Raw genomic sequence first — 26,928 nt, 5'->3', positions numbered from 1 at the left:
AAGTGTTTGTACCACTGGGGTGGGATTATTTCTCACAGTGGCAGGGATTGCATGCTGAAAGGAAAAGAGACCCAGTGTGTTTCTAGAAGGACGGGGGAAGGCAAATGGCAGGATGACAAAGCCTTTGTGTTTTAGGTGTAATAATATTGCCTCGGGGAAGGAAATATTTTCTTCAAAGTGAGGTTTTGTCAACGTGTTTTGTTTTGTTGGCACAAAGTGTTTGAGGCTGATGAATTGGCTTCAGTGCGTTTGTGAAGTCGCAACCTCTCAGGTCACTGGTGACTACGGCAAAAGAGAGATCTAAGAAATGAGCCATTTTGACAAAATTCTGTCTGGTGAAAACATCACAAGCTGCTCCAGATCCTTCCAGAATGGAACGATGCCAGATCCTGCAGCCATGAAAGTAGTAGCAGCAAAAAGGCGTAATCTCCTGGATGGCTCCAGCCACAACTGCAGTCAGAGCTCCCCCGAATGTGAGCGATTTAGGCTTTGTCTGGAGACACAAAGCTGAAGTCCATCCCAATTACAGATGAGTTACCATCAGGTGCCACGGGGACATTGCAAAGGGACTGAGGAGTAACAGATTAGCCAGTGTGCGCAGAAATATTGAGCAACCCACGACTGCCTCCTATTGTGCTCGTGCCAGTGGAAATCCTTCTTAGTACGGCATATTTTATTCAATTTTTAAGAGCTCTCAATTTTTCATTTAGGAGGAGAAGTTGGAGCAGAGTCCAATCTGTAATCAATCAGCCCGCCTTTGCAGAGCGGCTCTGAGGAAGCGCTCTTGCTCTTTGGTCCTTTATCTTCTCTGTGAACTCACAGAAATTATATTTCTGAATGGGATTAAGAGTGAGGGAGAACTACATCCAGGGTAACACTCAATAAACCTTGCAGACCATCGTCTTGCAGTAACCAGCCCTGCTGAGTATATCCCCAAGCACAGCACTTCCGTCTCCATACAAAAGAAGCAGGTGATGCCTCAGAGAAGCTTGGTCCCCACTTTGAAAAGTCATTTAAGTACCTTTTTTAAATGGTGCTTAACTATCTAAGTGCCACATTCCTTCAGGTTTTAGTGGGCATTGTAAAATCAGGAACTTCTGAGCAGGATCTGTCACTGCTTTAACTGAGACTGTCTATAACATAAGCCATAGATTTGTTATGCGTGGTAATAAATCACTAGAAATACACAATTATAAAGGGAATAGTAGAAAACACAGACCATCCAGGGATCTCAAAGCTCTTTGCAGCCCTTACTTAGGGTTGTTTATAATAGCTAAGGATAAGACGGAGTTTTGTTTGTTTGTTTCAAATGAATAAATTAATCATTAGTAAAATATTATGCAGTTCATCAAATATATTATTCACCAGCTATTTGTCAAAATAACAGCTCACTCATATATTATCAGAGCTAAGCATTTATAATGTGTGTATATCTAGTCAGCAGATGATTTATTCAAGCTTTGGAGGAATGGGTTAGTTATTGACCAGTTTAAATCACGGCTCCCTTGGGAGGTGGAGATGTATTAGGCTGTGAGTTCCTGGCGAACCTGGAGCATCTTTTTTTGCTGCATTGCTGTTCACTGCCTGGCCCAACAAGCAGAGTTCTATGGCTGGGTTTCCTTTTGACCGTATGTCAATGCGAGTAGTTGTATCTCTGCTTATCTATAGCCTATGCCAAGTCTATCTTGGACAGGAAAAATTCAGCCACTGATTTAAGATCAAACCTTGATCTGAGTTCTCTACACTCTTGTAGGACCAGTGCCTGACTCCAACAACAAAGTCCTCATTCCTTCTTCCACATCTCAACTCTTCAGTATCTCTCCACCTCCCAGTTGCAGGAAAAGAGTGTTGAGGAATCCCTGCCCCCCCCATTCTCATTGCTCATGTGATTTCTGTCCTGCTGGTAAAGAACAGAGGAGCCCTTTACCAGGTTCCTCCCAGCTCCTCACTCGTGCCAGTGAGCTGGCCTCCTTCCAGCAGAGCCTCAGCAGAGCAGAGCTGTGTGACCGACAGTCACTGCCTCCCGCTGGCATTCGTGACCAGCATCCCAGAAGGCAGCTTCTTCTTCCATGCCTTTATTGGTGTCAAACATCGCAGCCTCTCCCTTGGGTTTTATTAGGAAAGCTGATGCCAAATCACCCAGCTTCCTCCTACTCGATAAAAAATGTTTATAACCCAGTAAATTCTAACATATCAGCAGCTTGTTATGGAGGGAAAAGGTCACTGGGAGAGAAAGAAACAAAAAGGAAGAGTGCCCTTCCATTGGAAATTCTGTCTGGGTACATGCGAAGGAGTCAGCGCCAGGAAAATATCTTTTGATATGATAAAGTCTCATAATAGAAAATGTTGCAGCAATACAGGCCTCGTTTCTTCAGATAAATATTTAATATAGATCACTAAAGATTAATCGAGTACAGAAAAGAGTCTCTCCGATGGTTGGTGTAAAGAAAACATCTTCTCGTTAATTTATTATGGAGCCTGAAATGAGAAAAATCCTATAGAGAGAAATGCAGGGTACGGTTTCCATAGAGAAGCAGCGCACCGCACCAGAATTTATTTAGTGTGTGGGCAGAGACCTTCCCAGAACCAGCTGCAGCGTGGCGTGCGCATGATAAAAAACCCCAGTGTAGGAAGAAGCCTCGCAGACTCATCCTGCTTTGCTGGGAGTTGTCTGACTCCTGCAGAGCCCGGTGTTCCCAGCAGTGGTGAGGTGGTGGGGCCACGTGCTCTCAAAGCATGCTGCACCCTGGATGGAGACCATCATCCTGGTCTGTGCTGTTGCAATGCAACATCCCAGGTGCTCCTCCAGGAAGGGACGTGTGGTCCTTTCAGGCCTTTTGTAGAAAGATGATGCCCAAAGTCAGTGTAAAGAGAGCAGCTCTCAGCACGAGTGTCTTAGCATGGTAGAATAACCCTGTTGGAAGGGACCCCTGAGGCCTAACTAATGGTAGGACTAGAGGGAATGGCCTCAAGTTGCTCCAGGGGAGATTCAGGTTGGGCATTAGGAAATAATACTTCTCCAAAAGAGTGGGCAGGCAGTGGAATGGGCTGCCCAGGGAGTTGCTGGAGTCATCGACCCTGGAGGTGTTCAAGGAATGTTTGGACATTGTGTTGAGGGACATGGTTTAGTGAGAACTGTTGGTGATGGGTGGATGGTTGGACTGGATCATCTTGCAGGTCTTTTCCAACCTTGGTAATTCTGTGATTCTATGACTGAGGCCAACTCCTGGCTCCACAAAGGACTACCCAAAAATTGGTCTGAGAGCATTATTCAGATGTTTCTCAAATTCTGGCAAGCTCATTGCCATGACCATTTCCCTGGGGAGCTTGCTTTAGCTGGAAGTCCCCATAGCATCTCCTTGCCAGTTTCTCCATGGAATCATGGCCATTTCACACTGTGCTCCTGACTTTTGGGCAACAAAGTAAGAATCCAGGTAACTAGTGTGAGCTTTCCATTTCTTCTCAGCTCCACTGTCATCAGTAAATGAAAGGATGCCATTGCTTTCTACAGATTCCACAGAAACCATCTCCCTAACCATACTGCAGCATTAAATAGAATGGTTACAGAGAATAATTCATAAATAGCAGCAGAGAGAGTAAAAAGCCAGGTAAGAAGAGGGTTAACTTGAGTTTTCTAGAACAAAAAGGACCCTTTGAGTCCCAGCCTCCCATCTCCTGCTCTGCCAGGCAGAATCCCAGCCCTAATCCTACAGGTCAATACACACCATCTCTTTGTACAGTGCATATCCCAGCTGCTGGCTGCTCCCTGAACTTAAGCAATATCCAAAAACCTGAATAATAATCCTCTCTAGCTCTACCACAGGCTGTTGGACATGACTCAGGTGTGACTGGATGGCAAGCTCTAGCCTGGGGCTGTGCAAGGGAAAGAATAACAGATTTTTAATGGCAGCAGGGACTCCTGCAGTCATCTAATGTAAAACTAATCTGCATTTAGAACAGTAATTTGCAGTGTGGGGAGCTAGTCAGAAGTGCAACAGCCCCCAGGACAACCTGGGGCTGGCAGAGGGGCTCCTGTTTGCATCTCCACAAACCCTGGGCCTGGCCGGCAGCTCAGCCACGCCACCTCAGTGCCCTCCTGCCGCAGTGACTCACACCTACCATCTAAGTAACACCAACATGATTTCATAATAAGTTTTCTATGCAGCTGGGATAAAATGCCAAACAGAATCAGAAAACAATCAGTCAGAGAAAGTCAGTGCTGCCGATATGCAAGCAACCTGTAATGGTTCAGTGCTCAGGAAGATTGAGGCTCTACATCCAGCCCTAGTGGCATGGGGACAGTGTGGCATGGCAGTGGGAAGGTGTGGGGAGTGGGTGCACAGAGCAACTCCCACTGGGAACCTATGGGTGCTTCCAGCCCAGAACTGGGGCTGGATGGAGGCACCTCATCGTGGAGACTGCTGATTTAACTGGGGAACAGCAAGCAGAGCAGCAGCAGCTGGGCTTGGTAGGTAACCATGATTGTTGGTGGGATGGCAGCAGAGGCTGAACTTTCCCAGGAAACTTTGGTACCAGTTCCTTTCTAGGTCTCACAGATTTTATTTTCTCCAATCTTTATAAGACTTGGGAGGGGATTCGTATCAGTTTTCCCTCCCTCTTCTTTGAGCACTTCCAGGTTTGAGTCACGTAATTGTGTAACTCACAGCTTCCATTTAAAAATTAAGAATAGTCTGTCTTTTAGGATTGCAAAGAAAAGCCAGAAAAGATGAGTCTTTAAATCTCAAAACACAGCAGGCAAATAAAAGCATCGCAGATATTGCTGTTTTGTTCACTAGGTAAATATATACTTATGCATATGCCTCAGAATCCTGGGGTCCGCTTCATTATTTCTGAGCAGAGGCTCAGAAGTGCCATAGCACATAAACCCTTATTCAGCCTTAGCTATGGCTTTAGCTGACATGCAGGGTGGGAGCTGGTGCTTTTCCTTTTTTTAGCCATGAGGGGAGGTCATTTCAGCCTCTGATCACCCCCAGACTGGGTTTCCAGTGCCTTGCCTTGGAGACATCCTGACTTCAACTTAACCAAAAAAAAAGCTTACCATGAAAGTGAGCTGTGCAGGCAAGAGGGGAAGAGCTGACCTCACAGAAGCTCCCACCCAGCCTCAGCAAAGGATTCCTGAGCCATGACAAAGGCACAAAGCAAAGACCTGCCAAGCCAAAATGAAAATCTGAGGCGTAAGAGCCCTTACTGAAGAACAACCCCTTCACTCTCAATTTCACTCCCTAGTAACCTTGAAAAACTAAAACAACTCCCCCACACAGCGGACTTCTCTTTCCTCCTTACATACGCTGAATGGTGAGGCTGCCTTTAAAAAGGCAGAGCCATATTCAGGGCCTTTCCCAAGCCCTAGATTCCGATGCAGCAGAGCAGCTCTGCTTGCAATGCAGAGCCCTGCTGAACCTTGAGATTGCTTTTGCATGTGGGGCTGGATGCTGCCTGCACTGAGGTCCAGGGGTTTTTGCTCTTAGGCTCCCCAGGACCTGAATTTGAAATGTGGACCTTAGCGTGCATGTGTATGTTGCTCTGCAGCAGAATTAAATGATTCCTGCAGGCAGGCACATAGGTGGTTCTGCAGGCATTGCAGGGCAGTTAGCAATTTGCATTGCTGCCCTTATGCTGAACTCTCTCCCATCCCTGTAGTTTTTCTGCCTACAGAGTTGGTAGAACAAACCCTTCCAGCTATTTTGGTTGTACCAAAGGTTCAGTTGGCTGAGGAAACAGTCTGGGGCTCCTTTTTACACTAAATCAGCCTCCTGGATCATATGGCTCTGGTATAGTCATAAAAAGGCAGGAATTTGGACAGTGTGAAGCAATGTGGATGAGCTGGAAGCCTTGGAGGTCTGCAGTCTCCTCTTCCAGACCAACTGCAAGTTCTCATCTACTGATTGGGAGACAACAGTGTCGGCAATCAGCATCACCTTCCCAAAGGAAGTGGTTTGCATTTCATTAGATTGATTTCACAGCACTGGAGTCCTATTACCATCTAGAAGATAAATGTCACGGGTGTGCATTTGATCCCTCTCACTTTTACTACAAACAAATCCACCATCTCCCTCTTGGCAGTATCACACACTTCTCCACTGCTTGCGCATGGTGATGTCCTCCCCAAAGGTCCAGGATTTGGGAACCACAGAATCATTTGAGTTGGAAGAGGTCATTAAAGGCCATCAGGTCCCACTCCCTGCAGCGCACAGGGACACCCACAGCTCCATCAGTGCTCAGAGCCCCAACAGCCTGACCTTGGCTGCCTGCAGGGATGGGGCACCACCACCTCTCTGGACAAGCAATTACTGTTCCACCTGCAGTGGTGTTTTCTGAAGTCATTTACCTCCTGCACTTCTTCTGTACTCCATCACCACTATGGGGCTGGGTCTGCATGTTGCTACTTTAGTCCTTTCAGCTGAAATGCTTCAGTCTGGCTCCAGACCTGGGTTAATTTTGTTCATGGCTGTGCTTCATGGCAGATCTCTTCCTTGGAAGAGTTGCTTGTCTTTTGCTGCCTTGGATCCGCTGTCTGCAATGACACATTTGTTTGAAAGTGCTTTGAGATCCATCAAAGTCACAGGTAACAGTTAAAGGAAACATGACGAGATTGGGAAATTGCTAAGCATATGCCTGAATAACCAAGTTCTTCAGAGCATCGCAAACAGATCCAAGAAAACAAAGGTATTTGCATTCACTCAGCCATGTTCCCTGGATAGGACATGACAAAAATAAAGCTTCTCCTTGATGAAACGTTGCACGAAAGGCAACGGTTGTCTTTTTATTGCAGGCCACTTTGCAGCATGCAAAAAGATTGCCTTTCTTCACGAGTTTGTGAATTTTTATTTTATTGTAGCCTTTTTATTTCCTCCATCAAAACATGTCTGAGATTGAAATGGCACGACTAGAAATGAAAATTAAATACATCAAAACTGATTTTGGTTGAAATGAGATTTTGGAGCGACTGGGGAATGTTCAAGGCTTTCTCAGTGCCTGTGTTCAGATTCGTTTATTTATTTATTTTGCTAAGGAGGGATTTAGTCTGAGGAAATGGGTCACCTTTTTCCTAGAGAAAATTTCTTCAATCTTCCTGTAATTCTGAACTGTCACAGGCTTTTGGGGGACTTGAACAAAACACAAAATGTCTCTGATTATGAATGGTTTGAGTTTTGCTGTAGTCCTTCTCTGCAGCCTAATTTCTCAGCTTTTACTGGTAACTTCAGGCCCAGTTACCATCTGCCTTCTGTGAGTTCTGTGAACTCTGTGAGAGGAGGCAGTCTCTGCAAATAGCCACTGTATATATATATCCTGGCTTGCTGGATGTCACTGTTGAAACTGGAAGCCTTAGTAATGTGTCTGGATGTAAAAGCACAGCTCGGAAACCAAGCAGATGTTGAGCCATGGAGCTTGGGGTGAAGGATTAGTCATGGGTGTCCCGAGGAACTGTGAGCAGGAGCCACCATTTACCTCTAAATGCAAACCAGCTGCTACATCATAGGATTAAAGTCGCAAGGATCAGTGTGGGAGCAGAAGGTGGTTTTGTTCTATGATGGCAGAACAGATTTTGCTCTCATTCCCCACATCCTTGTGAGTGCTTTCTGCACAAGGGGGTGACGAAGGATTCCAGCTGCTGAGCACTCTCAACTCCTGTGTTCTGCTAAGGCTGGTGACCAGGTGCTGAGTCTTGGTGTGCCTTTAGGTGCAGACACAACTGCTCTCCCCACCCTATTGCATTTCTGCAGGTCAGGATTTGCTGTGCACCTACATCCAGCCCAAGCAGAGCCCCCAGAGGAACCCCCAGGATCACCGTCTTCCACCTGAAGGACATTCCCCAGGCTAGAACCCCTTCCCTTCTCTTAACCTGGACTAAACCCCTCACCCAGCCTGCAGTACGAGGTCCCTGATGCAAACAGATGGTGTTGCCAGCAGGCTGGCGTTAGCCATCCAAGTCACCCAGCAGCACCCACTGCAGCATCTCCATCAGCTGAGAATGACTCAGGGGTGAGGGGTGGGCGAGGAGACAGCTTTGCCATCACTGCTCTGGCTCAGCCCGCAGGCACGGTCACAGTGCCCAGATGGGACATGCTGGGGGGCACAGCTGGGTGTAGGAGGGAGGAGGGGTTCTGTGTTTAAACAACACGTATTTTTTTTCCTCCTCTTGGCACGGTGAATTTGAAGCTTTGCCAAAACCACTGACCAGAGGGGGGTGATGGCTCCATTTTCTAACAACAGTTCAAATTTGGAAACATGGATGCATGCTGCGTTGGAGAAAATCCTGTGCTTTTTGAGGGAAAAAAAAAGGGGCAATCAAGGCTAAATTTCTGGTGCTTGCTTTCCCAGTATTGACAAATGCTTTGGTTGCTGGTAGTTCAGTAGTCAGGTACCCGTGCCCATAATGTGAGAAATTAAAGTTCAAGTACATGTTGATCACACTTTTTTTCATTCGAGTTTACTGTGAATCATGATAAGTAGAGAGCGAAGCCTGGGGCTGTGGTGTTGCAAGCTGAGGTTATCAGTTTGCTGTAGCTAAAATTAGGGGAAAATATCACCAGAAGTCCAAACATCGGTATCTTCAGGAAATGAAGCAAGTGCAGTTTAATGAAAACAACTTGTTCCAAACTGTGTTCTTGTTGCAGCCTTTGATTCATACTGCTGTGCTCATAAGAATACTGGTGGGCAGTGGTGTTTTGTGGCAGGGCAGACCTGGCCTGGTAAGAGGATATGTGGGATGGCAGGAGCTCACTAAGGCACAGCACAGGGCGGTCCTTCCCCAGGGGATTTTCTGTCTGCTCTATAAGTGAGAATGTCTGCCTGTCTTCCATTCGAAACTTGCTTTAAGAAATAGCAGAGTTAAATGTTTTCAAGTACTATTTAGCCATATCAGGAGGGTTTCCTGTGGATTTTAAACCTCTGTCCTACTAGATCCCAAACAAACACTTCAACACGAAGTTGTCTCCGTTGTTGTTTCTTACCAGGCTGACTAATTTCCATCTTTCTCCCATGTTCAAACTTAGTGAGGTCTCTCACCATCCTATGCCTTACCTTCCTCTCAGCCCTTTAGAATATGCTGAGGAAAGGAACACACAAAAAGAAGAAGGGAACTGGGAAAAAAGATTCTGCATCTCCTGTGATCGTTATCGTAATTCACAGTGAAGGAATGGGTGTCTCTGTATTATCTGTTTCAGTGCTTGGAGCACAGGACCTGGCAGCCCATTAGAACAGCTTCTTCGGTAGCTTAACAAACCACGTCTGGTTCAGACAGGCTTTTAGGAAGAAAACAGCAACAGAACAGACCTCTTCCTATTGTTGCTAATGTTTGTAAAGCTACAGCGGTGCTAACAACGCTGGAAGCTCCCATAGAGATGTCACTCCAGCTTCTAGCAGCCAGTATCAACTGCTATGTAAATTGTAGTGGCTCAAAAGAAGCGCCGTCAGCACAATGCTGAAAACAGCTGAAATGGTGTTAACAGTAATGGGAACTACTTATAAGCAAGTCTCCAGGGTGGAGGAAGCTTAAGTAGGCTGGTGTTGGAAAGGGCATCTCTAATGCCTGAGGTTTGTGCTGCTTGCAATGAATTCTGCACAAAGTGCATTATGGTGAAAGTTGAGTGGAACAAATGTCCCACAGGCAGTTGCACTGTAACCTGATGGGTGTAATGGAAGGGAATTGGACCAGCTGACTCAGGTGGAATATGAGAATGGATCAATAGATGACAGACGAGAGTAACTGGTGAGTTTACTCTGTGCTGAAGCAGTTTAGAAGTTACTGTATGTTAGCTGAGAGTGCAGAAATATCTAACATGGGAGCAACCTCATTCAGTGGAAGGGATAGTAACCTACCCTTCTGTGCTTGCTTATGGTTGTCTGCCATGGTGGCTGCTTGGATATCAAACCTAGGAATCATGGCCATATCTTGGATAGGTTGAAATTTAATACTGAGCCAACTTAATAATGACCAAAATTAATGACCTGTCTTTAAGCTCATACTCACCTGTGCTGAATCACTCTGCTTTGACTCTCTAGTAATCCATCTATTCCGGTTTCACCTTCTTTTAAATAGATCGATCTTTCCAGCACCCAACAATTACTTGCTGTCTCCTGAGAGATCCAGGTATAGTCACATCCTAACAGAGAACACAAGGCTCAGAGTCATGTTTGTCTGATTGGTTTTTAATTCACTGCTGGAACAATCTGTTTACCCAGATACTTTCAAGGTCACACAGAATCCACCTAACTTTGAAGTAATTTTCTTTCTTATTGTTTCTTGCAAACTTCGTGTCATTCTGCACTTATTATTCATCTCTCCTCCTAAAAAAAAAGAAAAAATGCAATTTTTTTCAGCCCCTGAACGATTTTAGTTTTTAATTTCAGAAAAATAGCAGAGAAACAAAAGCCAAAACTCTGTAGCAGGCTGAAGTGATTGCCCAGAACAGGGGGAGATGCTGAGGTCTCAGATACCTCAGCCCAGACCAAACATATGGCCAAAGTATAGACCAAGGAAAAAGAGCAGAAGGTTCTTCCACCGTCCTGAAGAACATGAAGGTGTCAGTCATCCTAAAGCACTCTATTTCTTCTAGATGGGTATCTGGAGTCAGCCAGGCACTGATGCTCTTTGCCTTGGGTTCGATCCTGTGCAAGTGTATGCTCCTAAGGGAGTAAAACTTGCATGGACAGCACAGCATTAATCAATAGATCAATAATCAATTTCTTCATCTTATTCACCTGCTGGCTGTCATATGGCAGCCTGTCTGCTGGCCTGGTTGTTATACACAGTGCTGTCAGATTTTCAGCTTAAATTATTCCTTTTTCATACTTCTTGAGCTTCTTTTTTTTTCTCTCTCTCTTTCTTTTATGGCAAGTCTTCATCCTCTGTCTAATTTGGAACTGGTTTGAATCTATGAACTGGAGTTTTCTTAAACAGATTAGGGGGGATGAGTGCCAAGCCCTCACAGGAAACTAATTCTTGTAGGGCCTTTGAAAAGCTCAGCTTTGAAGGCTGACTTCTTCATGCTGGCCTAGATAGAGAATGGGCCAGGCTGCAGAGGGAACTGCTGAAGGAATATTGCAGTGCTCAGCCTGGGGCTGTCTGGCATTTTGAGGGCACGGACTAGAAATAAAACATCACCAAGCCCACCATGACCACAGATAGCCAGCACAGGCTCGCATTAAGCCAGATCTGGTGGTAAAAGATAAGCATTACAGTGCTGCAGTCCTGCTCCTGCCCTGCCTCCATGGCATTGTTTGCAGTCCGGGCTCACAGCAGCCTGGACGAGCTATCGCCCTGGGGACTGGAGATAACTGGTACTTTGTGCAGCCCCTGGCTGGGACAATTAGATTGAGAAAAGGAAAAACAAACAGAGCAAACAAACAGAAATCCCAGCTCTGTTGTAGGAGCATCCAGGAGGATTTTAGAGGATGCTGGGCTCAGTTCCTGATGCTATAAAAAAGCTTCTGTTTTACCTGGGAGAAGTCTGAATACTGTCTGTGTTCTAGCTCACGTGCATACAGCTAATAACACTTCTCTGCAACATAGGGGTGCCCCAAAATGTCAGCCTGAATGATTGTGAGTTACTCGGATGATAACAAGAGGTAAACATGAGTCCAGGGAGATGTGTGTACACCAAAACCCAAGAGAACAAGAAGACTCCAGGAGCTCTCTATCTCTTGCCTGGCTTCCTTTCTGACATGACTGTATGTGCAGCAGGGCAGAGGAGGGCATTAAGCAATGTTTACAAGTTGCTATTACTGAAGAGAGTGGAAAGGCTCTGTCTGCTCACCAGAGAAGTGAAAGGTGATGGCTTTAAGTTAGGCCAGTGAAGGTTCAGGTTGGAAATTAAGAAGAATTTCTTCTAAGAATGGGTGGTGAATATTGGAACAGGCTGCCCAGGGAGTGGTGTTGTTCAAGAAGAAAGTAGATGTTACACTGAGGGACATGGTTAGTGGGCATGGTGGGGATGGGATGGTAGTTGAGCTTGCTGAACTTAGTGGTCTTTCCAACCTTCATGATTCTAACATTCTAGGATTCTCTGATCAGTGGAGCAGTCAACAGCTTTCGAGCTGTGTTCTATAACACGGACAAAGAACCACTGAACAGGAGGGAGCTGGTGTCCTTTCGCTGCCCAGTTCCCACTGATATATGCAGCATCACAGGAGCAGGAGGCATTGGGATGATATTGTGATAGTTATGGACTTTGTTCAGTTTCTCTCTATTCTGTTTTTTTTCTTTTCTTTTTTTTTTCTGAACAGACTCTGTCTCGTTCACTGTTTAATGCATTTAATTTCTTTTTGGTTTCAAGCAACGATCCCTGAGGTCTGTACTGAACTTATTTCTTCACTTACGTCCTTTGGTCGCCTCGGCTGTTTGAAGATGGGGAATCTAATTTGCTCTGACGGCCTTTCTTTTTCAGACTCCTCTCCCTGTTCCTGCCCTTGGATTCCCCTAGCCTCTCTGCTGCTGCAGTGGGGGTCTGGGTGATGTTCCCATTCTAGGCTTTTGATTTGTCTCTTCAGCATTTACCCCCCTTTTTTGTGTGTGTTTCCCTGGAGGGGTCAGAGAGCTAATGAGTGCAGGGGCATCTCCAGTGACTCTGTCTGTCTGACATGCATGGCCTTGATGGCTAGCTCATTAACACAGACACTGGAGGGGGAGGGGAGTGGGGAAGGGTAAGTATTTTCCCAGATACAGCCATGTACAAATGAAATGCATCCCCTTACTTGACAAAGGGGAAGGGGCTGAAATATGCACATCTGTCTCCCCGAGGCTACTGCATGTACTTCATCACTCACTTTCCCCTCCTTTAGGTACTAGCAGCGAGATACTACCCCTTCCAGCCATTAAGAGTAGACTCTCAGTGCTTTCACCAGATATTAGAGAGCAGACTGCTCTCCACTGACCTGGCAGGCATTTTCCAGTGTACTCTCCCCATTAGCAAGGGCTGTCTACACTGGCGAGACGTTAGAGCATAAACAAGTGCCTCTCCTCCACTACTCAGACGTTAGCTCATAGTTCCTCCTTATCCCGTCTCAACATCAGGGATACAGATCCTTTTTCCTCCATGCTAAGAGGTTTATCTCCTTTCTGAAGCCCATAAAAGCTTTCCCACTGGCAGAAGTTCAGATCCTGGACAGGGATTTCCCCTGAGGGTCACAAGGCTGTATTAATCCCAACCATCATTAGGGGGTTCCATCACAATACTGGTCAACTCTTTGCAACTTTTTCACCTGGAAAGCTAACAAACAACAAGATGATTTTTCTTTTTCATAAAGTGCCTCGAGACCCGTGGAGCCTCACCTGTGCTTTCCAGGCAGTGGAACTGATGCTGCTGAGAAGCAATGATCAGTGAAATGGTATCAGAGAAGGATTTCTGGAAGGAAGAGTTTCAGTGCCCCTCTGCACACAGCATCCATAAAACTGAGTCCTCCAAGGATTCACAGACTCAAAGATTCTGTGGTGACAAGCAGACGAGAGCTTGTTTGCTGGCCAGGTAGCATGGATTCTGTTTTGGCCAACAGCAGCTGCCTCTGTAGAAAGTGCAATTAAGTCTCACATTGAAAGTTAATAGAAAACCTATTCCTGGAGGTGTTTCTTCATAGATTTCAGGAGTTACTGGTTGGATTATCCCCCAAGGCTGGAAGTATTCTGCTCCCTGTAACCCTTTTTAATCAGTCACTTCAAGAATTCTCCCTTGTTTCGTGGCCATATTCATTAATGTCAAATCTGTTTTACAAAACTGAAGCATAATCTTGTCCTCAAGTGCATCCTATAGCACAAACTTCCATGGTTTACGTGGAAGATTGCTAGTATTCAGAGCATTGCTTTGAATATAAAATATTCTGGTACTGAGGAAGCCAGGTTTAAAATGTGGAAATGTATTTGTGGTCACAGTTAAACAACGCTGTATCATTTGACTGACCAGCCCCAGCCAAGCATTCAATACACAGGAAGAGAATACAGACGGATAGTATGCTATAGCCTAAAAAAATGCAGCTTAAAGAACGTCACTAAGTAAATCCAAATAGTGCATAAATTAGAGGGAATTGCAGCTGGCTGTTAGATATTCCATGTGCTGAAGATAAACATCTAAGTTAGCTGCATAAATTATTCATCATAACATATTTGCTCAGCTTTTCTCATCAGCTATGAAAGCCACACATCTAGGCAACTGGAGAGGATAACAGGACTGGGCTTTCACCTCCATGGTATGCCCTGAAAGCAGGTAGTGCTGGGGAGGATCTGCATGCAAAAGAATAAGCTAGAAAACCTCTCCTTTCAGTATGATGCTTTAGTGTGAATGTGGATGCTGCCCAGGACTTCTCTACTCTGTGAATGGGGGCTGGAATTGTCCCTTGGTAGCAGGCAAGGTTGTTGATAAGGCAGTGATTTCTCCCCCTTTTGCCTCCTGCTGCTGCTGTCAAGAGATTATGTAGGATCTGATATTAAAAAAAGAAACAACAACAAAAAAACCCTTCTTTTCCCCTCAAAACTTTGCTTACCAAAGTGTCATTTTCTTCTCTCTTCTCCCATCTGTACTGCCTACTGCATTTCCATCCACTTTCCTCGGGTTCTTCAGGGTCTTTCCTTGGGTTTGGGTGTCAATATATCAGTAAGACCCTACTTGAACAGCTGAATGCTTCAGCCACGTTGTTTTTTGCTTTGGAATAGATACTTTGATAGTGACAAAAGCAAAATTTCTATCATTTTTTTTCTGGCAACGTGAAGTATTCCCACTTCCCTTTCTGAAAGCATCCTGGCCATGGAGGGCTTAAGTATCTCCTGACTTTACTGATAGCACTTCCAGGAAGCAGCAATCTGAGAGCAAAAGTACATTTGATTTTACAGGATCTAAAAATGGTCTCTTTGGAGAGGAAGCACAGATGGCTTTTTTCCTACACTTACGGTCTTTATGGCAGGAACACGGGAATTTCTATTTATTATAAAACTTTGCCTGTCTTTTAGCATCCAGATCTGTACCTTCCCATGCAGTGTAACTGCTCTGTCAGTGAGAACTGCTCTGTCCTGATGGGACCGTTCCTACTTTGTGCAAAGGGGGTTTCTTTCTAGAGCCAGGTTTGGGATGATGAATGATGAAGGTACCCTCAACATGCAGGGTCAGACAGAAGCTCTCTTTACTTTTAAGGTTCTACTTATCATCAAAAGCAATTGTGGGACACACAAATGTGTCTCTTCGACAGAAACTAAGTGCTGGAGTTTTTATAAAGCAGAAGAAACTGCTCCATGCAATAACTTCATGGACATTGCTAATGCACTTGTTTCCACAGACAATTCTTGAGCCAATGTCTATGTCTTCTCCAGTCATGATCCAGGTGTGTTCTGTCCCTGCCCCTTTCCCTTCCTTTTTTGTTCTCCTTTTTTTTCCCTGGGAAAAACCTACACTCCTGCAGACTTCAAGGCTTGACATTACTGACTTTTAGAATGTTATCAGAGGGGTGTTCTGCTTTGGGCTATTTACTTGGCTTGTGAAAGCCTAGGAGCTACAGAGGGGGCATTAGCTCAGATGGAAGGAGACATTTAGAAGTAAAAAGCCACCACTTTGCTATTTTAATGAATGCAACTGCTGTTAGGCAGCCTGGGGTGTTGTGATGGTATGCAATCAAAATAAATACATGCATAATTGCGTTAAGTGAAAGAACCTAATACACATAAAATGGACTGGGTGTAGAGTCAACCTCTGAGCAGAAAGCTCTGCTTTGTGACCCTGGCTTTGCAGCTGACTGATGGCACCTCCAGATCTGCCTGCATGTCAGGTTCTCCTCCAGCAGTGTGGGACTGCAGGTGGACAAACACTGATAGAAAGTGCCGTGCCAGTGCCAGGTATTGTCATTCCTATTATTTAAATGCAATTTTGCCTTAAATCCCATTTACAGGAATAATTGAATGAAAAGAGACAGAGAAGTCTGTGACTTGATTATCTGGGAAATGGGTTAAGATAGCGCAGGTGTGTTGTAGGAGAGTGGTTATAAATAATATTCTTTCCTTTTTAAGAAGGCCTTGCTCAATATTTTTCAAAGGGCATTATGAGGTTTCTCATCTTCCAGGTGCTCAGCTGGTGATGCATTTCAGAGGGCTGGTTTTTAGTTCACAGGTGTGCAAGGTTTTCTCAAGGCACTTGCCTTTGTGTTGCTTCAAAATGGATACTTGCAATGAAGAGCTGCTCCTGCAAACATTTAACTGTATATATATATATATATATATTTTACCAGTTGCTATCAGTTTAGAAGAAGGGATTTGAAAATCAATTTATACTTAAAAAAAATAATAAAGAAAAACTAACAAAACTTCCATCTTCATCCAGTCCTTCTGCTTACATATGAATTGATGCTTTTAGATGGTTTAGCAAATGTGCTGTTTTTCAAGCTGTTCTTTTGCTGTACTTCCTGGTACTGAAAGATGTTTGGAGACAATGCATTTCCTTCAGATGAAGACAATGCATTTCCTTCTGTTTTGCAAAAGCAGTAGTTCTAAATACCAGGATGGCTTGTGAATGCGAGGACAGGAGGATACAGAAGTGGTTAGACTGCAGGGAAATGCAGCTCTCTGCCCGACACCTTTGGAGATTCCAAGGCTATCTCCTCACTAGCCCAGATCACAATCCCCAAAGTGTTTTGTTGCCTTGCAGTAATGTCTCACTTCTCTTCTCCTCCCCTCCCTTTCTGTCTAGCCCTGTAGCCCCACTTGTGTATCCATGCGGGGTTGTCCAGTGGGATCATCATCTCCTTCACCATCCCCCTTCCCTGCCCTCAGGGGCTCTCCTTGCCCCTCCAGACTCAGCGCCTCACTCCTCTTGTGTTCCTGTCTCGTCGTATAGGGAGTTTGCCCGTTGGAAGGTGAGGAACACAGCCATTGAGCGGAGGGATCTGCTCCACAACCCACTGCCCCTGATGCCTGAGTTCCAAAGGAGCATCCGCCTCCTGGGCCGGAGACCCACCACGCAGCAGTTCATTGATACCATCATCAAAAAGTACGGCACTCACATCCTCATCTCTGCCACCCTGGGAGGTAGGTGGACAACCTGGGCTCTTCTCTTGCAGCAGTGTTGGTATGGGTTGGAAAAGCTCTGCACAATACCTGTAAGCCATCGGGCATGTCACATGGAGGCCCCCAGCCCATGACTGTCTCATCATTAGGATTAAAAATCCCCCGGAGTACAAATAGCCTTTGCAAATGAATTCACAGAGCAACGCGTGCACGTTCAGCATCTGTGATAAGTGTGCACCTGTGCTCGTCTGGCAACAGTGTGCGTGCTGGTGTGCGGCAAGATAAACGTGCTTCATTTAGCTGGAGCCTGTCTGCTGCTCCAATGCCCCTGTCCTTAATTTGGCAATAGAGTGGGCTGATTCCTATTTTTGCACTATGAAACCAAATGCAGAGGGAAGACATGCTTTCTTGCTGGAACTGGAGGAGTTGTAATGAGCTCCAGGAGAAGGAGCTGGGCAGGGAGCAGGGGAAGAGATGGCCAGGGAGGTGTGGGCTGGATGCAGAAGGGAAAGCAGCAGCATGGGCCTGACTGATGGAAAATCACAACTGACTGATGTTCAAAGTGGACAGACAGGGACTGCAGAGAGGTTTGTATGTGCAGGCAGAATTTGTGACAGAAGACAGTGAACTGTAGGGCCATTAACCCATGTGAGTGCACTGCTGTTGGTGCTGCATTAACATTTTGAGTACTGAGAATAAGAGGGGTGAAAATCAGCATCTCCTCTTAAAAATTCATGATGATTTCTTTTTTCCTTATATCATTTTTATCATTCTTTACCGTTTAAGGGCATGCATTTAAATTCCTTTCCTTTGAGAACATGCATCCATCAGGTTGCTGCACTGGTAAATGGTTTTAATTTCAGTAGAGTTTGTTGCTGTTGCTCTTGACCTTCACCCTTGCCACACTGTGAAGTTTGTAGTGAACTTTGAGGGATTTCTGGCCGTCTGCCTATTCCCAAAGCATTCTGCAGATGCTCAGATGAGATGTAGATGAGATTAGATGTGTGCATGTGATTCATGCACAAATGAGGTGGTAAGTAAATTGGCGCAGCTCCACTGAAGGCAAATGACCCTTCGTGCAGTGTGAATCCTTCAAAGAACCTCAGGCTGCTCTTCCTGCCCAGCCACTAAACTTGGCTGCTCCATCAGCAAGAAATGTGAGAGAGAAGGTCTCCATGCACTAAAGTGCATGAGTGGTGCCTGCATCAGGCACTAAAGAACTTGCTGTAAGGATAAAAACCTCTTCATTGAAGAAATAGTTTTTAGGACTGAAATTTATAGAGCCCAAACCAGCCAAGTAGGAAACTAGGAAGGTGTTAAGAGTTCTCTGTTGGGGCTCGCTTTCCTTTCCATTGACACGCCTTTTTTGACTCGCCTCCCTGTTCACATCCCTGGAAATTTGAAATAAGAAAGACCTTTGATGTTGAAATATATTTTTAATTTTGCCTGGGTGAGGTTGTGAATTATTCACAGTGCCTTGTTTCTTCTCCTGATTTTACAACACAACAATTTTAAATATGCAGAGACTTGCAATGAGAACTGGTATTGGAGAGGAGAGCAAACTGCTCTATCAGCCCAGAGCACGGTGAGCAACAGTGGGGGAAAAGAAGAATTTATCTTGGCAGTGGCAGCCCTACAGAAGATGCAGATGAGGCTGAGCACACATTATGCAAGGAGGACACACTCTTAGCACAGTCTGTGGGCTAAACAAGACCACTGGGGCATAAAGCCAGACATGCACCGACCCTTCTAAGACCCCTGGGAGATCTCCTAAAAAATAAATGTTCCAGGACTCCTGCTTTGGATTACAGGGGTTTGTAACTTAGCCTCATGTCTTATGTTGCAAATGAGCAACAAATGCAGAGGAAATTTCTTTGCCTTTCAGTGCCATCTGTTGCACAGACCATGGGAGGCTCAGGCCAGCCCTAGGCAAACACAGATAGTTTCACACCTGGTCACATAAGGAACAGCCCCCATGCCTTTCAACCTATGAAGCATCCAGACTCTTGTAGAGCCTAAAATCCAGCTCTACTCTAGTTTAGATCTGACAAAGGAACTGGTGAAGGGTCGTTTTGAGGGCATCTGTGCTCCAGGATGGAGCGCACAGAGCTGAGAGCCAATTTGCAGGGAAAGCCCTGAAGGAAAGACAACTTTGAACATAGCATCCGCTTAATAAACGAGAAATTAAGACTTAATAATGCAGCAAAAGTCTATTAACCTCTCTTGATCTAAGGGTTGCTTGTTCACGTGCACTCTCCGTGGGGATGCTGTGCTTTTCCTGGTCTGCACACATATGCACAGAATAGGTTTCCAGCAGTGTTATCTCTGCTCAGCACCCTTCCCTCCTAGGGACTGAATTTGCCCTTCAGGAAAAGCATCAAATCTCAAGGGCTTTACTTTCCTCTCCTCCTTTCTTCCTCCCAGTGGAGGAGTTCAGACACCTCGGGGAGCAAAAGTGATGACTTCTGCAGTAAAACCTTTCATCTCCAGCACCTCAAAGCACTGGGTTCTCCTGTCTGATGTCTAGGAACTGTCCCAGTGGCTCATTGCCTGCTCTGTGTTGTCTTGGGGCCCAAGGCTGATGCTGACTCTGAAGCTGGTGTCACTGCGTGAGTACTTCAAGCCAGGCTTCCTGGTTGCTCTCTATCCAATGCATCTCCAGTCTCAGCATTCCTCTAGTTACTGTTCCTCAGAGCCTGCACTGAAAAGCTCACTAGTGTTGTGCTTCAGCTATCAGAAGGAGGAATCAGGTGGGTTTTTTTTCCCACAAATAGCTGCTTTTTCCATTTCCTGGTGAAATCTCAGAGTTGGTGCTGCCTGAATCCCGTAGGTTCCTCAGAGAGCTGTAGGTGAGGAGCATTATTCCACACCCTCCCTTTCCATTCACAGCCATGTGCAATGGAGGTGAAGCCCTATTTACATCTGCCGCATCTCCTCAAAGCTACACAGCCCGGTGAGCTGAGAAATACTTCTGCCTCAAAGCACACCACTTTGCTCCCCCAAACCTCTCCCACGAGGCTGTCATTCCAGTGGCAAATAAACTGCCTGATGAAAATTCACAAAGCCTGACCTTCCTTCAATCCCCTGCGAAAATCCACCTTGACAATGAGACCTGGAAATGCACTGACAGCAAGAAGGCACCTGGCACTCTGTGACTGCTGCTTCTTACACTGATCGCTGTCGTCTCATTGCTGTGTGCTTTTCTGGGTGTTTGCTATATGCACCTGTTGTGTCTCATTGGAAACTTGGATTTAAGTCCTGTGGGACAGGATCTTTCTGCTGTTTGTGTGAATGAGACAGAGCCTCGATCCCTGCTAAGGGCTCCATGCGTTGTTCAATGCGTAATGATGTTTAAAGTGAGGAGGCCATCACTTCCAGAGGCAATGAATTCATCAGTGGTTCATCTATCAAACCTCCATAACAGAGCTATGTAAAATGGCACATTCCTACCCTCAGCGTCTATTCTCTTCATTTATTAAAGTCAGAGCTTTGCATGTTGAGGAGACAGGATGGTATTCTATGCCTCTGATGGATTTTAATTTAGCTCATGTATCACAAGTTGAACTTTGAAGTAAATATAACTTCTCGGCTTTGTGTCCTTTTCATATATCATCTTTTAGATTCATGTTTCTGATAGCATTCAGGATGCCTGGTGCTATCTGATCTTAACTGCCTCGCTACCAAACTCCCTGTGTTTACTGGCACAAAGTCACCTGTTATCCCTTACCTATTATTTCTCTCTCTAAAATCCAACCAAAAGAGACACTAGGACAGGAAGCAAAGCAGAAAGGAGGCTTAACTTTCTCATCTGGTCTTTCCTCTGATTGCTCCCCTTCTCTCCCCCTCCATCCTTACCCTTTTTCATGGAAGCTAAACAGGTACAGTCAGTATTTGTTTGTCTTCTGTACCCACCTATATGCAACTTAAATCATTTGTTTCTACTGTATACCAGTGTAGAGAATTGCATAAATAGCCTCTGCTCCTGCCAGGTATGCATCATTCTTACATCTTGTTTTCCATTAAGAGAAGAGATGCACTTCCTACAGAGACCAGAGTGCTGAAGCTCTGCTGACTGATGAACACCCAAAGTATCATCTACTGGACTAAGCGGAGCTGATCTATGAGTGTAGTGGATCTAGCCTTAATGGTTGAATAGAGAAGGAGGTTCTAGCTCCTTAATACTGGTGAGGAAAGGTGAATCCATCTAATAGTGTTTTTTGTGTCAAGATTTTCTTCCTATAGGTGTAAAATAGGATATCATAGAATCACAGAATCGTAGAACATCCCAAGTTGGAAGGGACCTATAAGGATCTTCTACACCAGCTCCTGGGTTCTATCTTGTCTGCCCTACCTGGTAGCCTCCTGGGCCCCGCTGGCAGCTCCTTTTCTTCTCACTGCAGGAGAGGAGGCCCTGACCATGTACATGGACAAAAGTCGCCTCGACAGGAAGTCAGGAAACGCTACCCAGAGTGTGGAAGCTTTGCACCAGCTCGCTTCCTCCTACTTCGTAGACCGTGATGGCACCATGAGGAGACTCCATGAGATCCAGATCTCTACCGGAGCAATCAAGGTACTGTGCCTAGCTATATATTCCCATACCAATAATGCAGGGTTTTGGGACAGGGCTTTGGGAGGAAGCAGAAATTCTGAACAGAACTCCTTAGACAAGTAATGTCTAGAAAGAGGTGTGATGGTTATGTAGGCTAAGAGGTTTCCACTATCCGTGGCATTGACTTCTGGAAGGAAGAAAGGGAACAGATAACCCAGGTAAGCAATGAAGATAGGAAAGGAAAGGCAGTTTTGTGAAGTGGACAACCCATGCAATCCAAGAATATTTTCCCCTTGTGGCTAGAGGACTGATAAACATCTCTCTGATAAACTCAATGCAAGAAAAGGTGAAAAACGGAGTGTGGCGTTACCGAGGCATCTGCAATGAAATGGATTGAGAGAGCTTGAGGGTTGGAGCAGGAAGGAGGGAGAGCTGCTCAGAGCATACAAAATAGGGAAAATGGCTCTGCAGACAAAGGCTGACTTCTCTGAAAGCAATCATCCTATACTGGGGAGGGATTTTATTGTTGCGGAGTTCACTCCAGGGATGGTGAATGTGGATGGAGTTGTCATTGTTAGCCATTTCTGAAAGGTTTCAGCTCTTATTATTGTTCTGTGGTGTCTCATGGCTGAGTCTGTTCCCTCCTGGATGGGAAATCGGATTGAGATATTGAAACAGTGACAGCAGATAATCACCCTCTGTGAATTCAGGAAAGGCAACTCTCCTCCATGGCTGGAAACCAACAGCAACAGCCACAGAAGCAGCATTGCAGGTCATCTGTGCCTCCTTCTATCCTCAGTATGAGGATGGTGTGCGCATATGCTGTGGGAGCACTAGGTGCCATTGCAGGCTGGCAATCCATCTTACATCTTGTTTTCCATTAAGAGAAGCCAGGGAATAGTTCCTCTACTGGCTTCTGGTGTTCTCCACTGGAGATCCTCCTCATTTCTAAGCCCAGAGTAACATTCTGTTCCATAAGGAAAGCAGGCACAAGTCACTCTTTTCTTTCCAGCTCATGGGTGCCTCAAGCATTAGCCATGTCTGTTCAGTGAGGAGCCTATTTTCTCAATTATATAAGATGCATTTTGGATTGCATCAGCTGGTGGCAATGCGTTAATATATCACAAAGTCTGAACCTGCCTGGGGAAGACGTGCTGGAAGCAAAGGCAACACTCTGTTCTCTCTTCTTTACATCCTCTGCAGGTAACAGAAACTCGGACTGGCCCCCTGGGCTGTAACAGCTACGACAATCTGGACTCTGTGAGTTCTGTCCTTCTGCAAAGCACTGAAAGCAAACTCCACCTGCAAGGTAGGACACAGGAAGGAGGAAGAGGGGCAATCAGGGCACGGAGTGGGGGATGCAATGTGAGAGGGGTGATCTTTTATTATTTTCCCTGTTTGCTGTGATCACCTTCTGCAGTTCAAGTTCCTTGGGGGACTGGGGGAACTGGGGCTCAATGGGGCTGAGCTAAAGGCAGAAGAAGGTGCAGACTGGGCCTAAGTAAAGAAACTGGGTGTCCCCTCCTGTACTGAATTTTGACAGATTTCTGTGGATTGTGCATACACCAATACAAATAAATGGTCACTTTCGTCCATTAATATTGATGGGACATACTGCCCACATCTCACTTTGTCCCTCCGAAATCTATGATTGGAAGATCAACTTTTGGGACTCTCTAGTGAGCATAATCTTTGGGAAAAAGCACAGAAGTTGTATTTGGAAGCTGAAAGCCATGGCTTCAGTCCCAGCTGAGGAACCGGTCCAGAAGTCTACAGGCAGAAGTCACAACTGAATCAATAAGTTAATAAATGAAATAAAACATGCTGGTTATCAAGAAGTCAGCGTCAGTAGAAGGAGAAAATGTGATGGGTGCATAATTTCCTGAGGTTATTTCCAATTTTATTTTATTTTATTTTTTTTTTTTAATATAAACTAAGGAAATGTGGGTTTTAATTGCTCATTTGCCCAGATGTTTTTATTTCTGGAATCTTTGTACTTGCACAAAGTCTTAATTTTTCAGATGAATGGGCTACATTACATCGTCAGCTTTAAGTGTAATTTGGCAAGTGCTATTTTAATCTTGGTTTCAAAGAAACGGAGTTTAATTTACTGAGTCATATTATTGTTGTTGTTATTTGCCCTTAAAAATAATAGGCAGGTTGCTTTCAGTTTTCTTGTGATTCTTGAAATCAGTGAATTTTGGTACTTAACCTAATTAACAATAAGCAATTTGAGGCTTTTTGTATAGTGTGGTGCTGATTGTTGGTAATGAAAACCAAAGAATGACACATCAGCTAAGTAAGTAAAGAGCTAAATAGACTGACAGCTTGGTTCATAGGCAGACAAGTGGGTAAGTAAGTAAATGAGTAGATATCTGTTGGCTGTCTGATCCTAAAAGGAAGAGAAAAAGCAAGATAGCTGGAAGGGAGAAGGAGAAAGAAGAAGAGAGGAATTTTAGAAGAGAGAGGACAGGTAAGGTGGACAAGGCAGCAGACAGGGGGATGTGGCAGTAAGATCTAATGGTCAACAAGAAGTGGGTTTCATGGAGTTACATGGCATAATCCAGGGGTCAGACCCAATCCAAGGGAGACAGTGATGGAAGGAGGGAAGGCTTTGTCCTTAATAGGACAAAGTGACCTTTAAAGCTACACCTGAGTGTTTTTCTAATCTGGAGAGCGGCTCTTGGGATAATTACCCAGGATCCTTCCTCTGCTCTGAGAGGCCTCATTAGGAATTAGTCACAGGACTGTGGGTAATGGATCGTGACCGAGTCTTCTCCGATCTGATTAGCAGCCAAGCAAGAGCTGCTGACAGAAATCCATGTCGCTGCCTTCGCGTCGCTCAGTCTCTGAGGTTGGCTCAATAAAAGAGCAGCATCTTCGTGGCAGGGAGGATTTCTGTTCCTTGCTGCAGCCCAGGCCTGAGAGTAATGCTTCCAAAGCCGTGCTGTTTGGGTTCGGTGGATGGACACAGAGCTACCTCCATACCTGCATGCAGGGTTTGGGGAAGTCAGCCAGCCTGGAGGTGTAAGCAAGGACTTTTGGGCAGCCTGACCATCTCTGTCTATATTGCAGCATGGCACTGTTTCTACAAGGTAAAATCCCTGTGCTGTTCTAACCATTGCAACATGAATCAGGAGATATTGCTCACTGGGCAGTTTGTTATATCGAATATGGTAATAGAATATTAAAATTCACTTCACAATTAATATTAAAGTCTTCACCAAGATGGGCAGAGCTGTAATGACAACGAAAACATTTCAGCTTTTCAGCGAAACAAAACGAGGGAAGTATGAAAAACACACTTAGACCTTTCCCTGTCAAAAGTGCTTTTTGAGTCAACACGTTCTCACAAAATGCTTCAATGAAACTGCATTTTCAACAGAGAACTCTTCTATGGAAAATGTTTCAAATAGCTCTAATTTAGAGCAGGGGAAATTTACCTCTTTTAATGCAGGAAGCCTTTTGTATGCAGTCTAAAGCCAAACATCTCTCTCTAATAGATTTTCTAGGTGAATTAAGGACACGTTCCCTTGTCAGATACTTCACATTCTGCCTGCAGTTTTCAAAGCTGAACCTATACCTATGGGCCTCTTTAAAGAGAAACTTTATACTTCAGAATTCCCCCTTCTGACCAATGATGTCTTCAAAACCAAGACATTTTCCCCATCAGTAGTCACCATCAAACATGCCTTCTTCCTGCACCATCAGCTCCTGGGGCTTCCATGGAGGAAAGAGCCAATTCCTTGTGCACTTGGCTTGCACTGAGGTGTTCACCCCATGATTTCTGTTCCCAGTCTTTAAGGCCAGGTCAACTCCCTGCTTGGCTACTGAGAAAGGATTAATAGGTAGATGAAAATGAGGGAATAAATAGCAACATATTTGCATGTATGTAGGAGTCAAAGCCAATACCTAGGGAATGATACAGCTCCGTGGGATGCTTTGTTAGGGCTGGGGATGGCAGAGGTTTTTTCTGCAAGGAAGCTTTTGGCTGGAAGATCTCTAAATAACATGTAATTCCTGTCGTGCATTTGCTTGAGTTCTGAGTTTGGAAGAGGTACATGCATGTTTCAGTGGGTGGTTGGATTTGTGTGTTACATGCATTTCAGGCCTAAGCATGTGTTTGAGTATGTGCTTCTTGATAAGTGCTGCAATCAACTGCACAGGTTTCAGCAGAACTCCTTACTCAATTAGGTCAAGTATTCATACAGGTGCTTTGCTGCGTGTGTAGGAGGTCAGTATTCATGTTTCCACATATTCTGGGACACACTGCATATGTCTTTTCCAATGGAAAGTGGTTTCCCTGCATCTTTACTGGCTTGTTTTCACACCTTTCCAACTCCAGACTGCAAAGCCTGTGCCATTCGTAGCTGGAACCAGACAGCATGTTGGTGCTCTTATCTGAGTTAAAATTCAAACAGAAAACACAGTGAGCTGAAGAGCCTCTGGGCTTTTGGGCTTCATATTCAAAGGTTGAGGCCAGGGCAGGTTGCTCCTCCATGAAGCAGGGAGTGGAAAGATTTATTCATGGGGCTTGGACCATGCATAAATAGGGTCACTGCACAGCAAGGAGCCTGGCCCCATCTTCGGTGAGCGTGAGAGCTCAGGGAGTGCAGCAGCCTTCGGGCTCTCCAACCTTCTTCTCTAGGTCTCAGTTCTCCAATAGCTCAGTGCTTTCTTTCCGTTCCTCAGTGTTGGAGCCTGGCAGGAGGAACCATCCCTAATGTCAGTGTGGAGGTTTGAAAAGAGATCATCCTTCTGTGGTGGCAGCTTCAGATAAATCCCTAAAAGAGCCTGAATGTCAGCCCTTCCTGCAGTCAAGAGGAGGAAAACTATATTTTTTATTCAGATACATCTCAGCAAAGAGCAAAGCAACCTCAAAATGCTGCTGTTGCCCTGATCCTCGTCAGACTAGCTCTGTGATGTTTGCAGGGATGCTGTAATCTGCTCAGCCTCATGCATTCTCCCTACCCTCCTAAGGCCCATCTCAAAGCCCTGCCTTGTGTCAGAAGCTGAGCTCTGCCCCATGCTCATCCCGCCTGGCAGCTGACACTGCTCTGAGCTCAGCTGCAAATTGGGTCAGACAGGGCTGCCACCGGGCATGGTGAGCAGCAGGGGGAGAAAGGGATGTCCCCGTGGTTCCCCTTGCCCCCGGATGCCCCTGGGCCTGGGGGACCCTGCCAAGGCTGAGGTGTCTGTGTGGAACCAGAGGGCATTGGGCTGTGTGATGCTCAGGGGCCTGAGGTGAACAAGACCCAGCACAGAGGTGGTCCTGAACTCCTGGACGGCAGTGTGGCCCCTCCTGCCCTTTCTGCACGCTCTCACCCTCTGAATTATTGCCTTATTTTCATTCCACTCCAATGAGCTGTCAGCAACAGAT

The 26,928-nt window shown here is 45.4% G+C and overlaps 1 protein-coding gene across 3 annotated transcripts in view; it reads left to right on the top strand.

The window, feature by feature from the left end:
* The window catches only part of BRINP1 (BMP/retinoic acid inducible neural specific 1), a 76,670-nt gene that overhangs the window by 36,088 nt on the left and 13,654 nt on the right, over positions 1-26,928 (top strand). For 2 of the 3 annotated variants that reach the window (XM_072352637.1, XM_072352636.1), the window contains exons 3-5: positions 16,830-17,020; positions 21,400-21,569; positions 22,752-22,857. In XM_072352637.1, coding sequence (XP_072208738.1) covers positions 16,830-17,020; positions 21,400-21,569; positions 22,752-22,857 — 467 coding nt within the window. Of the gene's footprint in view, positions 1-16,682; positions 17,021-21,399; positions 21,570-22,751; positions 22,858-26,928 lie in introns of all 3 variants that reach the window. The other variant, XM_072352635.1, reaches the window with a different exon arrangement.

The sequence above is a fragment of the Excalfactoria chinensis genome, chromosome 18 (genome assembly GCF_039878825.1).
Source record: "Excalfactoria chinensis isolate bCotChi1 chromosome 18, bCotChi1.hap2, whole genome shotgun sequence".
NCBI classification, from domain to species: Eukaryota; Metazoa; Chordata; class Aves; order Galliformes; family Phasianidae; genus Excalfactoria; species Excalfactoria chinensis.
Note: the sequence above shows the minus strand (reverse complement) of the source record. Positions and strands in the feature narration are given on the sequence as shown.